At 39.8% G+C, this 12558-nt stretch overlaps 1 protein-coding gene across 3 annotated transcripts in view; it reads left to right on the top strand.

The window, feature by feature from the left end:
• The first annotated feature begins 853 nt into the window (after positions 1-853).
• The window catches only part of cep104 (centrosomal protein 104), a 35171-nt gene continuing 23466 nt past the window's right edge, over positions 854-12558 (top strand). The window contains exons 1-9 of one of the 3 annotated variants that reach the window (XM_044351194.1): positions 854-996; positions 2215-2341; positions 2706-2879; positions 2989-3127; positions 4040-4102; positions 6037-6113; positions 6648-6816; positions 10097-10252; positions 10417-10641. In XM_044351194.1, the coding sequence (XP_044207129.1) occupies positions 2229-2341; positions 2706-2879; positions 2989-3127; positions 4040-4102; positions 6037-6113; positions 6648-6816; positions 10097-10252; positions 10417-10641 (1116 nt within the window). In that variant the 5' untranslated portion in view covers positions 854-996; positions 2215-2228. Of the gene's footprint in view, positions 1009-2214; positions 2342-2705; positions 2880-2988; positions 3128-4039; positions 4103-6036; positions 6114-6647; positions 6817-10096; positions 10253-10416; positions 10642-12558 lie in introns of all 3 variants that reach the window. The other 2 variants (XM_044351193.1, XM_044351192.1) reach the window with 2 other exon arrangements.

The following is a 12558-nucleotide window of genomic DNA, read 5'->3' as shown; positions in this document are numbered from 1 at the left end:
ACAGAAGATAACTGAGCTGTCTGCCCCCATACATCCATATAATGACGAGACATGTGAAAATAAAGAAATAAGTTAACAAACAGCACAGGCTGCATACTTGTAGGACACATCAACATTAAGCACACTTACATATAGCACAGATCATCATATGGCGTCATGGATTTGCAAAAAAAAGAAAGAAGGAAAGGCCATTATAGGGACAATAAACTATCGGTATGTAAGTAAACAAAATTGTCAAAGAATTATAATAAAAACATTACTTCAACAACATGAAGGATCACAACTACCCTGACAGACTTCAGCACTGCATTGTGAGCTCTTGTTTGTTTTGTGTTTAAAGTCATGATGTCATAACTGCAATAATGTATCAGCCAAAGTAAGATTTTGAAAGGTATCGCAACGTGTTCTACCTTTATTGTTTTACTTCCTGTGCTATTGCTAATTTGACTGCTCGCTCCTTTCCGCGATATTTCTCTTCCTAGGATGGCGAAGTCATGACCAGCCCTACTCAGCCTCTGATTGGTGGACCCTCATATTCTTACCCTAATCCTAACCAATCTTACTCGTCATGCCTAAATCTAACCTAATCTAACCAACTCAACCAACTGAGGCAACGAGTACTAGTCAATCAGAGGCAGAGTAGGGTGAGTCATGACTTCGCTATCCTAGGGGGAAAAAAAATTAACGTCCGGCCCACCCTTACGACCAGGAAGAAGTTGTGGAAACGCATTAAAATGTATATTGAATATTTATCGACACAGTTGTTGTCGCAAGATGAAGGCAGAAAAATGATACAACCAGGGATGTGGCTCGGTGCAAGTTGGCTTTAACAAATAACTGCTGAAGTCAAAAAACGTGTACGTACACGCACACAAAACTACATTAACAACAATCCATTGCGACCGACGACAATCTTGCCATTACGCATGTGCGCGCTGGGTTGTTGTCATCGGTGGTTATGGAGATGAGATGGGAATACGAACTGTCAACATTACGGTAATGTTCGTGGTAAGATATCTTTGAAATACACGCAAGAAAACTTCTATTTACTTTAAACTGTGTACCAAGAAAAAGGTATGACAAACTGAATGACAGTTGTCAGGTCATTTATCGGATTTTAGCCAGTCAAAATACCCCAAAATACTCTAAGAGCAGCGACGTTGATGGAGTAGTTAACAGTTAGCTAATACCTCCGTCTAACATGTTCAAATCAGAGACAAGGGCTTCTCTGTCCTGTGAAGGAGGCTGCTAATGTCATGTCCACGGTCCTTTTTTCCCGAAGAGAACCATTATTAAAAACTTCATGTAGTTAAACAAACTGACTGTTTATATATTCTTTCTTATTCATGGCAAAGTCCTTCCAACAAATCTTTAAGCTCCACTCTTGCATTCGTCATACTCGTCGCTAATTACATTAGTAACGCTATACTTGCTAGTTAGCTGAGCATTATTTGGTCAGAGCAAGTGAAGTGACACTAAATAGTTTGAAATGTATTGGTAAATAATCAATATTGCCTCATTGTAAGTAGTGTAGATGGACAAAGTGCTGTGACAGTCCTCTGTTCTTTGAACATAGTTGGGTAATTTTTTTCAATACTAGTGCTTATATGATATACCTGAATGACTGTACTGATACAACTACTAATACTGTATACTATACTTTTTTCAATATTTTGATAAATATAACCATTTGATATTACAAAACATTATAGACATAATATACATGCATGTATTATACATTTTTTCATTCAACAAAAGTAGTTCTGAAAAATGAAATGTTGTCTAAACACAAGCACCCTGTAAAACTTTCCCTAAATAAAACACAGTCTAAATTTAGCAAAGCTTTTATTTTTCAAGAGCTATCTGATCAAATAAAAAGTGATCGATAAGTAAACAATACTGTGAATCTGACCAGACATCCAGTTTTACAGTTTTCAGTACTTGGTGACAAGGATACATTTCAGTTGGTTCCAAAAGAGTATTGAGGTTTGATAACCAGACCTAAAGAGGGTGCAGTTTGGATGATAAAGCACAAATATACAATAAATAAACCTACAGTTAATTTATCACTCTGCAGTATAATGAGAGTCTGACTCTGGAAGTTGCAGATGTTTGTAAACACACATTAGACTCTGTATCATCTTTACATTGATCATAGTCACTAATTGAATTTCTTTGCAGAATAGATACAGTTGCTTGTTTCTGAACTTTCAGTGTCTGTTAGAGGGATGCCCAGAAAGATAGGATTCATTGTGGTCAGCTCTTCAAGTCATGAGGACAACTTCAGTGCCAAGGAGCTCATGGTCCATGCACCCACTGTCAATGGGTGGAGGTCCAGCAGGTACGTCAACACAGCGCTTCACTTTCAAGGACATGCCAGGGTTCATTCATGGCAACTTAATGATTTTACTGAAGACACAGACACATTCCTGCTCCCTCTAGAGCCACAAGCTTTCTTATTTATTATTTACCATCAGAATGTGCTTCAGAAATAATTGTGGAATTCAAGATTTTTATTCGCTTGTTTGCCAATCTCTAAAAACAATAATACTATAGTATCAAGTACAGCACATACACTTGATGGCCTCTAAAGCTGCAAAAGCAACTTAAAAACATTTTTTATGAATGGCAGTTTTTTTTTTTAGATAGTTCACAAATTTGTTCTTTCCTCTTTGAGAAACTTCTGTGTCTGAAATATTCCACAGGCTTTGCTCCTACCCTCAACACATCACCCTCCAGCTGGTGGAGAGAAGTAGAGTAAGGAAGCTGCAGCTGCTGGCCCACCAGTACCTTATCCCAGCCAAGGTGGAGTTCCACATTGGAGACACCCTCCCTGAATCCAGCACCCCAGGGCTCCCGGGGCAGCTTCGCAGACTCGGGTGAGACTGCAGACTAGGCTTGGCAATGTAATAGTCTTGTGTATCTCAGTTACTTGGATGTCACAGCAGAAGAGCTGAACTGAAAAGCATTGCTGTACTTTCACCACAGGTATGTGTCTTTGTCGGAAAATGAGAAGACAGGCTTCAAAGCTCGGGAGCTGAAGTCAGTCCATGTAGACGCCATCGGAACGTACCTGAGAATAACCTTCCATGGGAACCACGTCAACCGGCACAATCACTACAATCAGGTAGTTTTAGTAGTGCTGAAATTATTTGTCAATTAATCAATTAGTTGATAGACAGAAAATGAATTGATAACTATTCTGATAAGTAATCAATCAATCAAATGTCATTTATAGTTTATATAGTTTATTTTTTATAGTAAAAATGCCACGTTTTGCTGCTCACAGCTCTTTTAATTCATGATTAGCGTTTTTTTTCTCCATTTCATATCCTCGTGAATTGAATACTTTAAAGTTTCTCACTATTGATCAGACATAGCAAGACATCACTGTGGGCTCTGATAACATGTGATCGGCTTTTAACATTTTAGAGACTAAACTATTAATCAAAAGAATAATCAATAGTGTAACCAGCAATGGAGTGAATAATTGCAGCTCTTTTTTTAAACGTTTAAAGGCAGCCTTTTCCAGATTTGTAGCTTGAATTAGATTTTTTAATTCTTAAATTCAGTTCCAGGTATCAATGTCACATTTTTTGAAACCCTCTTAATAGATGATTTTTTTAAACTCAGAGAATAAGGCTGGAGTTATTCTTAGTTTTGTTATTGAAAAGACCAAAACTTACCATGTGTTAGTCTGCTCACAGTATTTTCTGGGGTGGATTATAGCACAGTTGGTGTCTAGCGAGTATTTACTGCAGGAGGAAAGTGTATGTAGGATCGACTCAAAATCATAATTTTTTTTATCATAATGAAGAAACATTTCACATTTTTTTGCCTGTTTACATTAGTAGAATCAGTTCATTGTAGGTTTTTTTTTAAATCTTCTCATGGCATTTATTGGCAATAACAAAAACAGAGTATCACCACCTTTATCCTTTAAACCCCACTAGTCACTCATTTATCATATGCACTGATCTTTGTTTTTCTCTCACCGTTGTGTTTCGTTCACCTCACCAGCATCTCTTTATGATTTCAGGTGGCTTTGGTTGCCATTAATGTTCTGGGAGATTCTTTGGATGGCAATGCATTTAACACAATTGTAAGTGAGCGCTCTCGTCACCCATCACTGAACTTACATTTGCACAGCAGTGGGTGGTGCTGTTGCACTGAGATTCTGTAGAGACATCTCTCTGTCATCAGCCGCTCAGATGTTTCATCATCCATCCACTGACATTGAACTCACGATGATGGTTTGAACTTTGGGAATATTTAAATGACCAAAAACAGCTAAAATAAGTATTCATCACATATTGTACATCTTTCGTTTATTCCTCATAAAACTTCTTAAAACACAAACAGGATTCGAAGCATCAGTTATTTTATTACTATTTCAAGGTTTTATCACTATAATACTTGGAGATGGCTGGAGATGGACAGATATAGAAAACCTACACAGTATGATCAAAATTCAGTACAATAGCCTTCAACAACAGAAAGATCTGTTGAGACTTACCTTACTCAACTTACCTGTAAGTTTTGAGGCAGTGTTTGTTGTATTATATAGTTTACATAGAACAGATATATCACATTGCACTATATTACATAAGTGTTATATTGATCCTAAGACACTCTATGTACTGTATATACACACATGTTTACCTGAATGGTGTGTATGTGTGTGTATATGTGTCAGGAATGTAGTAATGAGACACAAGGGGAGGGTAGTATGTAATCACACAGGAGGCCTTTAGTTAGCCAGTGTAATCAGATAGTCCTGCAGATGGACAGCTCCTGGAGTAGAGAGAGCACCTTAAAACACACACACACAGACAGAGAGACACAGAAAGACACGGACACAGACTCGCACAGATTCCAGTGAACAGGCCGTGCATTGTTGCTCCACTAATCCGGCTCTGAGCGCAGCGGTGATCCTGCCTGCAGGGTTGGCTAGATCTTGTTCTGTTCTATCTGTTCTATGGGTGAGAGTTATGTTTGTCCTGTGGAGGGACACTGTGGTGTGGATACAGGCTGAAAGCTTGTGCTGCTTTAAAGGGTTGGTTCACGCAAATTCTGGGGAAAAAAGAAACATATTTTCTCACTTATCTCTGAGGTATGCAGCCATGCAGATAGTTTAGGTTTCATTTGTCCAGGTTCTGAGATATCTGCCTCTGAGATTTCCGCCAAACTAACTTAACTAACCTAACTTGTGTGAACTAACTCTTAAACACGTATATGGTGACCTTTAGTCAATTCAAGCGTAGTTTGTTGGCATTGTAAAGCAGAAAACATCAGATCTAATCTGTGTCAGTGACAAATGAAGACAATATGATATTGTCACATCACTTTATTAACACTGGCTTAGTAGCATATTACGTCAGTTAACCAATGGTTCAGGCTAAATTTATCATTCCTTATGATGATTCATTACTACCATTCCCAAATTTTTTGTTTTATCCTAGTAATGTTCCACTATCTGAAATTTTGACTTATGAAAACATATTTGGCTTCTTTCTGCCCTTTTTCTGGTTCCTGTTTATTACTGGCCATCAGTGAAGTGACGTGATGCTCTGCTGTACCAGGAAGTTTGTGCTTCAGCATTTGGTGCTCACAAAATACTGCAAGACTATGTTATCTCTTATGTAAACTATATCACCAGTGGATACTGTTTTCAGTTTATATAATGATTGGTTAACACTTCAGGTGATAACAGTGTATGCAGTGGATGACAAATGTACATATATGGCATTAGCCTTGAGGTGCTGATTAATGATTGAACTTGTGTGTGTGTGTGTGTGTGTGTGAATGTGAGAGAGCATACTTGTATTACTGCCGTTGTAACGTCCAAGTCATTCAGGCTGATCCTCACTTTTGAAAAGGGCAGTGTTAAGGTTAGCTAAGGTAAGGGGTGAAGTTGAGGGTCACTTTGAAGCTGATGGAAGTAGAAAAAAATGGTCAGTGGAAGGTCCTCCTGAGCACAGCAGTACAAGAGTATATATGCATGTGTGTGTAATTTGTCCATCTGTTTACCCCCAGCCAAGCAGAGAACAGCTGATCGAACACTACCTCAACAGTACCCAGCTGGAAGCCGCCTTGGACACGACCCTCATGGGGTGAGGCTAGGCCATTGAACCCTGGTTTCTTTGTGTTGTGACAATAACATTGTTCAACAAAGCCATTTAGTCTGGAAGCCAACCAATAAGGCATTCAGGGTCACTTGCATTGGAAGACAATGCAGGTGGTGGTCTGTGCAAAGAGGAAAACACATTTCGAAATAGATTTTTTTTTTTTTTTTTTTTTTTTTTTTAAATATCAACCCCCAAGGGACGGTTCACCTCAGGGTCTCACTCCTTGGGGGTTTGGTCAGTGTTTTTCCCCTTTGATCAGAAATTACATAATACCCAACCCATTTAACTGATAATGACACATGTATTCTGTTTTGCCATTCTGGCAAATGAATCAGTAAATCAGCTATTCTCTTTTCACAGTGTTTAACATGTTTCATAAGTCTAACACACTCAGACCTGACAGTACGGTGTCTTTGTATAGAAAGAAACATTTCAATGTTTAGTTTATGTCATGTCTCAAATGTTTCTTCTTGAAATGGAACTAACATTTTGTGTCTTTGTGTCCTGTCTCACACCCAGCAAATGTGAGTCGATATCTCCTTTGGATGACCTGGCCTTCGACATGTACCAGGACCCTGAAGTGGCCCATATCATCCGACTCCTGGACCAAAAAAAGCAGGACATGGTTCGCCAGGAGAAATACGAGCAGGCTAAGAACCTGAAGCAGGCCATAGCTGACCTGCAAAAGGTACAGTAGCTGCTGTGAGGCAGACTGAGTGGCTACAATACACTGACACCAAATATTTGCTCACTTGGTTGACCAGTATACACCACAAATACCAGGATGCGCTCTCACAGCAGTGAGAGCATTTTAGAGTCTTTGTGAGTTACTCACGGTCTGAAAAAGTCTTGGAATAATTCATATTTAAGGCCTTCAAAAGACAAAAAAGTGCTTAAATACAATAATCAGAGATCATAATTATTTGTATGGATTAAACAAACAAGTTAAACGTGGTAATTAGTGAGCTCTAGAGGTGCTGGTAGACAGATTGGACTACAACATTAGACAGAGACAGGTAAACTGTTTCCCTGTGCTCCCGGTCATTACACTAACCTAAGCTAAGATTATCACCTCCTCCTTATCGCCTCTTGGCTCTCCATACTGAACACAGAGACATGAGCGCTGTATTTATTTTATTAGCTAACTCTCAGAAAGAAAATGAATAAGCATATTGCCCATTATTGTCAAATTATTCCTTTAACCCTTTTACATCCACCCTTTTTATAGAATTTTCACCTATTTGGCATACCCAAATGGAAAAGTTTATAAGAGAAGAACTGTAAGACCACGATGCAAATGTATTAGGCTTCATTTGACAAGTGACATCTTCTAGTTTCTGGAAATGTGTTTGTTTAGCATGTGGCTAAAACACAAACAAAACTACAGTTTTCAGTTTCAAAAAAGGCTCAAAAAAATGTTTTTGGTCCTCGTTTATAATGAGTCATATTTGAATAACAATAATTAGGACATGTTTTATGCCAGAACCATGCAAATCACCACATACCTTCTACATCTTGTCAACCTGTATAAAATTCCAGACCTCTAGGCCTAACCTTATGGGAGCTAGGGAGTTTTTAGTTTGTGGTGTCACTGGTGTCCCCGAACCTCTCCAGTTATCTCCAACTGGCCAAATTGTGCCAATTGCTTTTACTCATTACTGTGTGATGCTACCACTTACAACTGGCTTAAGCGGGTCGCCGGCAACCTGGTGGATGTTAAGAGGTTAAGCCATTTGACCTTCCAGAATAGTTTTGTTTTATAGATTTTGCACTTCATTCACACTTACTCTAAAGAATATTTTCCCACACAGCTGGACTGTAAACTGCCATTTTTACAAGAAAAGTAGTCTGAAGAGCTGCAGCTGAAAAGTTGATCCAGTTATATTACTGTAGCAGCATTTTGAGGTTGGACTTTGCTACAGCAGTTGCATGGTAGCTTTAATGAAGTTCAGAGAATGCGTCTTTGTTTCAGTACAAACAAGTAGTATGTGAACACACAGACACACAAAAGCACGAGGTAACTGCCAAAAGGCAACAGATTTTGGCAAGAATTGTCAGCAAAATACTGAGATCCCAATTTCTAGTATTAAACTCTATTCTTGACTAGACCATTTTTTCTCTGTTGGCTTATAACAGCTGGTGGTACCAGAACTTCTTCCCTGTTCCTCTCTTTCAATTGCACATTTTTAAATTACCTGTAGTTAAAATACGAACTGGCTGTCATCAGTGTCTGTTAATGGTTTATATCCTGCATAGAGTGGCAACAACCATCACATTTACATGCATGCTTTACATAGTTTTTTTACTAAAAGTAATGTGTGTTAGGAAAATGGAGTTTGAATTTTGAGAAACAGCATTTCAAACCAATTTATAATTAATGAAGTCCACATGCAGACCATGTGCAGTGAACTACAATGGAAATATTACCACTTGCTGTAAAATTTGTGAGAAATGTTGTATTGTGGTAAGGAAATAATTCAGGTCCAGATATCATCATACACTCCTTGCAACTGCTACTGATGACAGTATTTACTTTTCAAATCTCAACTTTGTGAGGCCTCTTTTTCTTTTTCTTTTTTTTGTTTTTACAGACATCCAGTGTAATTTCACCACTGTTTGTAACAGTAGTTGTTAAACATTGTTCAGATTCCTGTTACTGACCTCCTTTGTATACATTGTTACCATGCTGACCATGAATACTTAATACGCTCGACAGCTGCAGCGATGGTCCTCGAGTGGTGTCTCTCCTTCTGCCTGCAACCACAAGCCTTCCTGTAACCAAATAACACACACACACACACTAGCACCTTGTTAGCATTGCATATTAGCATCACAGACAAAGCAGTTGCCAAGGTAGTCATGCTGAAAATCCCTTGTCATCGCACCCTCAGGATGTCAGAGAGTAGTTTATGGTGTTACACGATATCTGAAAACAAATGATAGAGAAAAGACAGGCCAGAAGGCGGAGCATTGGCTGGGTGTATTTCTTTCACTTTACACAGCTCACTTTACTTCACTTGAAGGAAGAGCAAGGGCTTACAGAGTTGGGGACCAGAGTTCAAAAAAGCACTACATGCTGGAAATCCAAAATATTAATTGGGGAAACAGCTGCCGTATGGATTGCACCACTTAGTTTTGTCCAAAAGAGAGTAAAGAATCACCAAGCGTAGCTGTTCAGACTGTGTCGCTTGGTGCCTGGTTAGCAACTTAATTCAGCTTAATGGAATTTCCTCACAAAGAAATTACGTGTCTGAGTTACTGGAAGTTCTTGTCAAATTTCCAGCTTGTAAATCTTAATGATTCACCATGTGGCACACGAACAGTTGTGTTGTACCAGGGTATGGCCTGTATTATTGAGCAGGGCAGAGCTGCCTGTGTGATATCCAAGTCAATCCCAAAACCAGCTCTGCTTAGGTTTAAATAATAATTCAGGTTTATTTCAACCCGGATATTATTTTTGTAGTTTTAGCCATTGTTTCCGTTGGTTATACCAACACTGTACTCACTTAATTACTCAAAGTAATAACTCAGATCTGGAAACACGGCGACATCACTGAAATGAGGTGATGGACAGTTTGGGTAATATTTGTAGCATTCAGCCTTGTTTTCTCTTTAAAAATAAGTTTGGCTGACCTGGGGGTTTATTTAGAACCCGTTTGATCGTCTGACTGTGCGTATGTCTTTCCTCATGACATCACCACGCCCTCAAATCTCAGAAATGAACTTGGGAGTAAGGTGTTATTATTACTGATAGTAATAATAACACTGATAGCCAAAAGTATGAAAATTGGATCCAAGTTGTAATAAACTTGAACAACCCTTAAGAAAACACAAGGCCAAGAAGAATACCATCAAGGAACTCAAGACCAGGAGTAGACTCGTATGATAGCCCTGTTTACCTGTGCAATGTATGTTCAATGTGTCACTGCAGGGCTGTCTTCACTTCTCCCTTTTCCGGGCTCTTCCAGGTGGGGGAGCGTTTGGCTCGATATGATGTGGAGAAGCGATGTGCCATCGAAAAGGAAGACTATGACCTTGCCAAGAAGAAGAAAGAGCAGATGGAGGAGTACCGGAGGAGCGTCTACCAACAGCTGGAGGTTCACAACCTGCTGGACATGGCAATGGTCAGTCACCAACCATTGATGGCGATGCTTCACTTGTGTAGTAACTGCAGGTGGACAAAAAACTTCTTGGTGTTAAAAGGGGAAATATGGGGAAAAATCATGACATACCCATAACTTATCCTGCCTAAACTGGCTTTTATTTTGTCCCTATACCTTGTCACCAGATCACGAGGGCAGCAGATTCAACCTCAGCCCAGGATCCACCCTCCCTTCTGCCATCTCCAGGTCACCATTCAGTCCCCGCCAAGCCCCATGTGACTACAGACACACTGAGGAAGGGGAAGAAATCTAACACTCCTCAGAACCAACTGTCAGACACAGAAACTGTTGAGGCCAAACTGAGCCAACCCAACACACCCTGCACCCAGTCTACTGTACCCAAGATAGACGTAAGTGCCACTTTATCAAACCTTGTGCTTAATCATCAACGCATTGTGGATACACCTCATCTTCACATGGAAACATGAAACATGTTCAATACCAGCAGATAAAGTAAGACAAACCAGTGCTAGCGGCTCTGTGAGGCTGTAATCAGGCCCAGCAGTGCTTTGACCTAAATGGTAAGGTGTTTAGTTTAGCATGTTAGCACGCTAACATTTGCTAATTAGCACAAAACACAAATTAAGGCTGAGACTAATGTCATTAGTTTTGCAGGTATTTGGTCATAAACTTTGACCTGATGGTGGTGCTAGAGAAAAAGTCAGAAATTCAAAGTGATTTCAGTTCATCCTGCGGGGATGTTGAATTGCCAAATTTCACATCAACCCATCACTGAGACCTTTCACTAAAAACCACAAATGTGTCACTACAGGAAACAGTCAGTCAGTCGTTAGGATTCATTGCAGGACACCATAAATATCTGTACCAAATTTCATGGCAATCCATCCATTAGTTGTTGAAATGTTTCATTAAAGAAGAAAAATGTTAACATAATGGTGGCACTAGAGGAAATGTCTGGCTGTCATCAGGTCTAGCCAGTAGGATTCATCCTCTGTGGACCATGCATGTATGTACCAAATTTGATCCGAATCCATTGAATAGTTGTTAATATATTTCAGTCAGGACCAAAGTTGTGGACTGACCAACCGTCTGTCCAATGAACTGACCAATGGACAGACTGATGGGCCGACATTGTCATACCTAGCATGACTAAAAATAATCTACCACACTGTGGCACCTTGGGAAACTTGTCTCATGGCTTAAGCCTCTGTAGTGTTGGAACACGGAGCACACAGGGAGATTATGACCAGCAGGGGCTTTTATGCTTTACTCACCACCTACTGAGACCAGCCCCACTACAGGTTTAAATTTCACTATTTAATTAAAAGCGTGCAACAGTTGGCTGACTTCAGCGGCTGCCAACCTGGCCTCAAGGCAGGGCTTTGAGCCTTGTACGAGGCAGGAAGGTGCCAGTTGGCTTAGGGGCACTGGAGACAGTGCTGACTGGATGGAGCTTGGGTTTGTATAGAAAGGGGTCAAACATTCATTGTCATCATGATGTTAAATGAGCGATCTATTCAGTGATCAAATACTAGTGAGAGTGAGTCAAAAGAATAAGGGTAGAGGTGATAAATTTTTTAAAAGGATGGACATCCTTTTCAGGCTTGAAATTGTAGATCAGTTTTCTCAGAGCCTTTGAACCGAGAAATCTCCTGAAAATGTATTATTATCTCTGCCAGGCGTACGCCTGGAGGGGATCATGCATTTGGTCGTGTGTGTGTGTCCATGTGTGTATCTGTTTGCAGCTAATCCCACATGCTACTGGACCCATCAGCCAAATAATTGTTGTGCACATTTATGACTGTATGCTCAAGGACCTCTCATGGTTGCGGTGACAATTTTTTGAAAAAAACTATTTCATAATGCCATTGACTGCTCTGTTTCATACTGCCATTGACTGCTGTCTCCTCACTCCTCTTAACCGGTCAGTAGGGGCCGGAAGTGATCAACAACTGCTTCAGTTTAGAATCTTGTTTCCGCTAGAAACAACCAATCATGCCTTGTTTCCATTTTAGATCAATCAGTGCCAAATTTCGGTACCTTGAGAGCGGATTGTGTTGTGAATTTAAATAAATATTGATAAGATTCCTTATGAGCCCATCGTAAAGCTTAGACTTAGGTCTTTTCAGCAGTCCTCGCCAGTTTACAGTATGCGTTACAACATAGCATGGCACTTCCAGCAGTCGGCAAGGCTAAAAACAAGGCATACTTAGTCTGCCGCAGGCCACATTTTGGCCTTTGTCATGGCTCAAAAACTGACATCCATAAAAAAGTTTGGTCTCATCTTTAACTGGAGCATCTGCAGA

The sequence above is a fragment of the Thunnus albacares genome, chromosome 5 (genome assembly GCF_914725855.1).
Source record: "Thunnus albacares chromosome 5, fThuAlb1.1, whole genome shotgun sequence".
Lineage (NCBI taxonomy): Eukaryota > Metazoa > Chordata > Actinopteri > Scombriformes > Scombridae > Thunnus > Thunnus albacares.
This window is presented reverse-complemented; position numbering and strand designations above follow the sequence as displayed.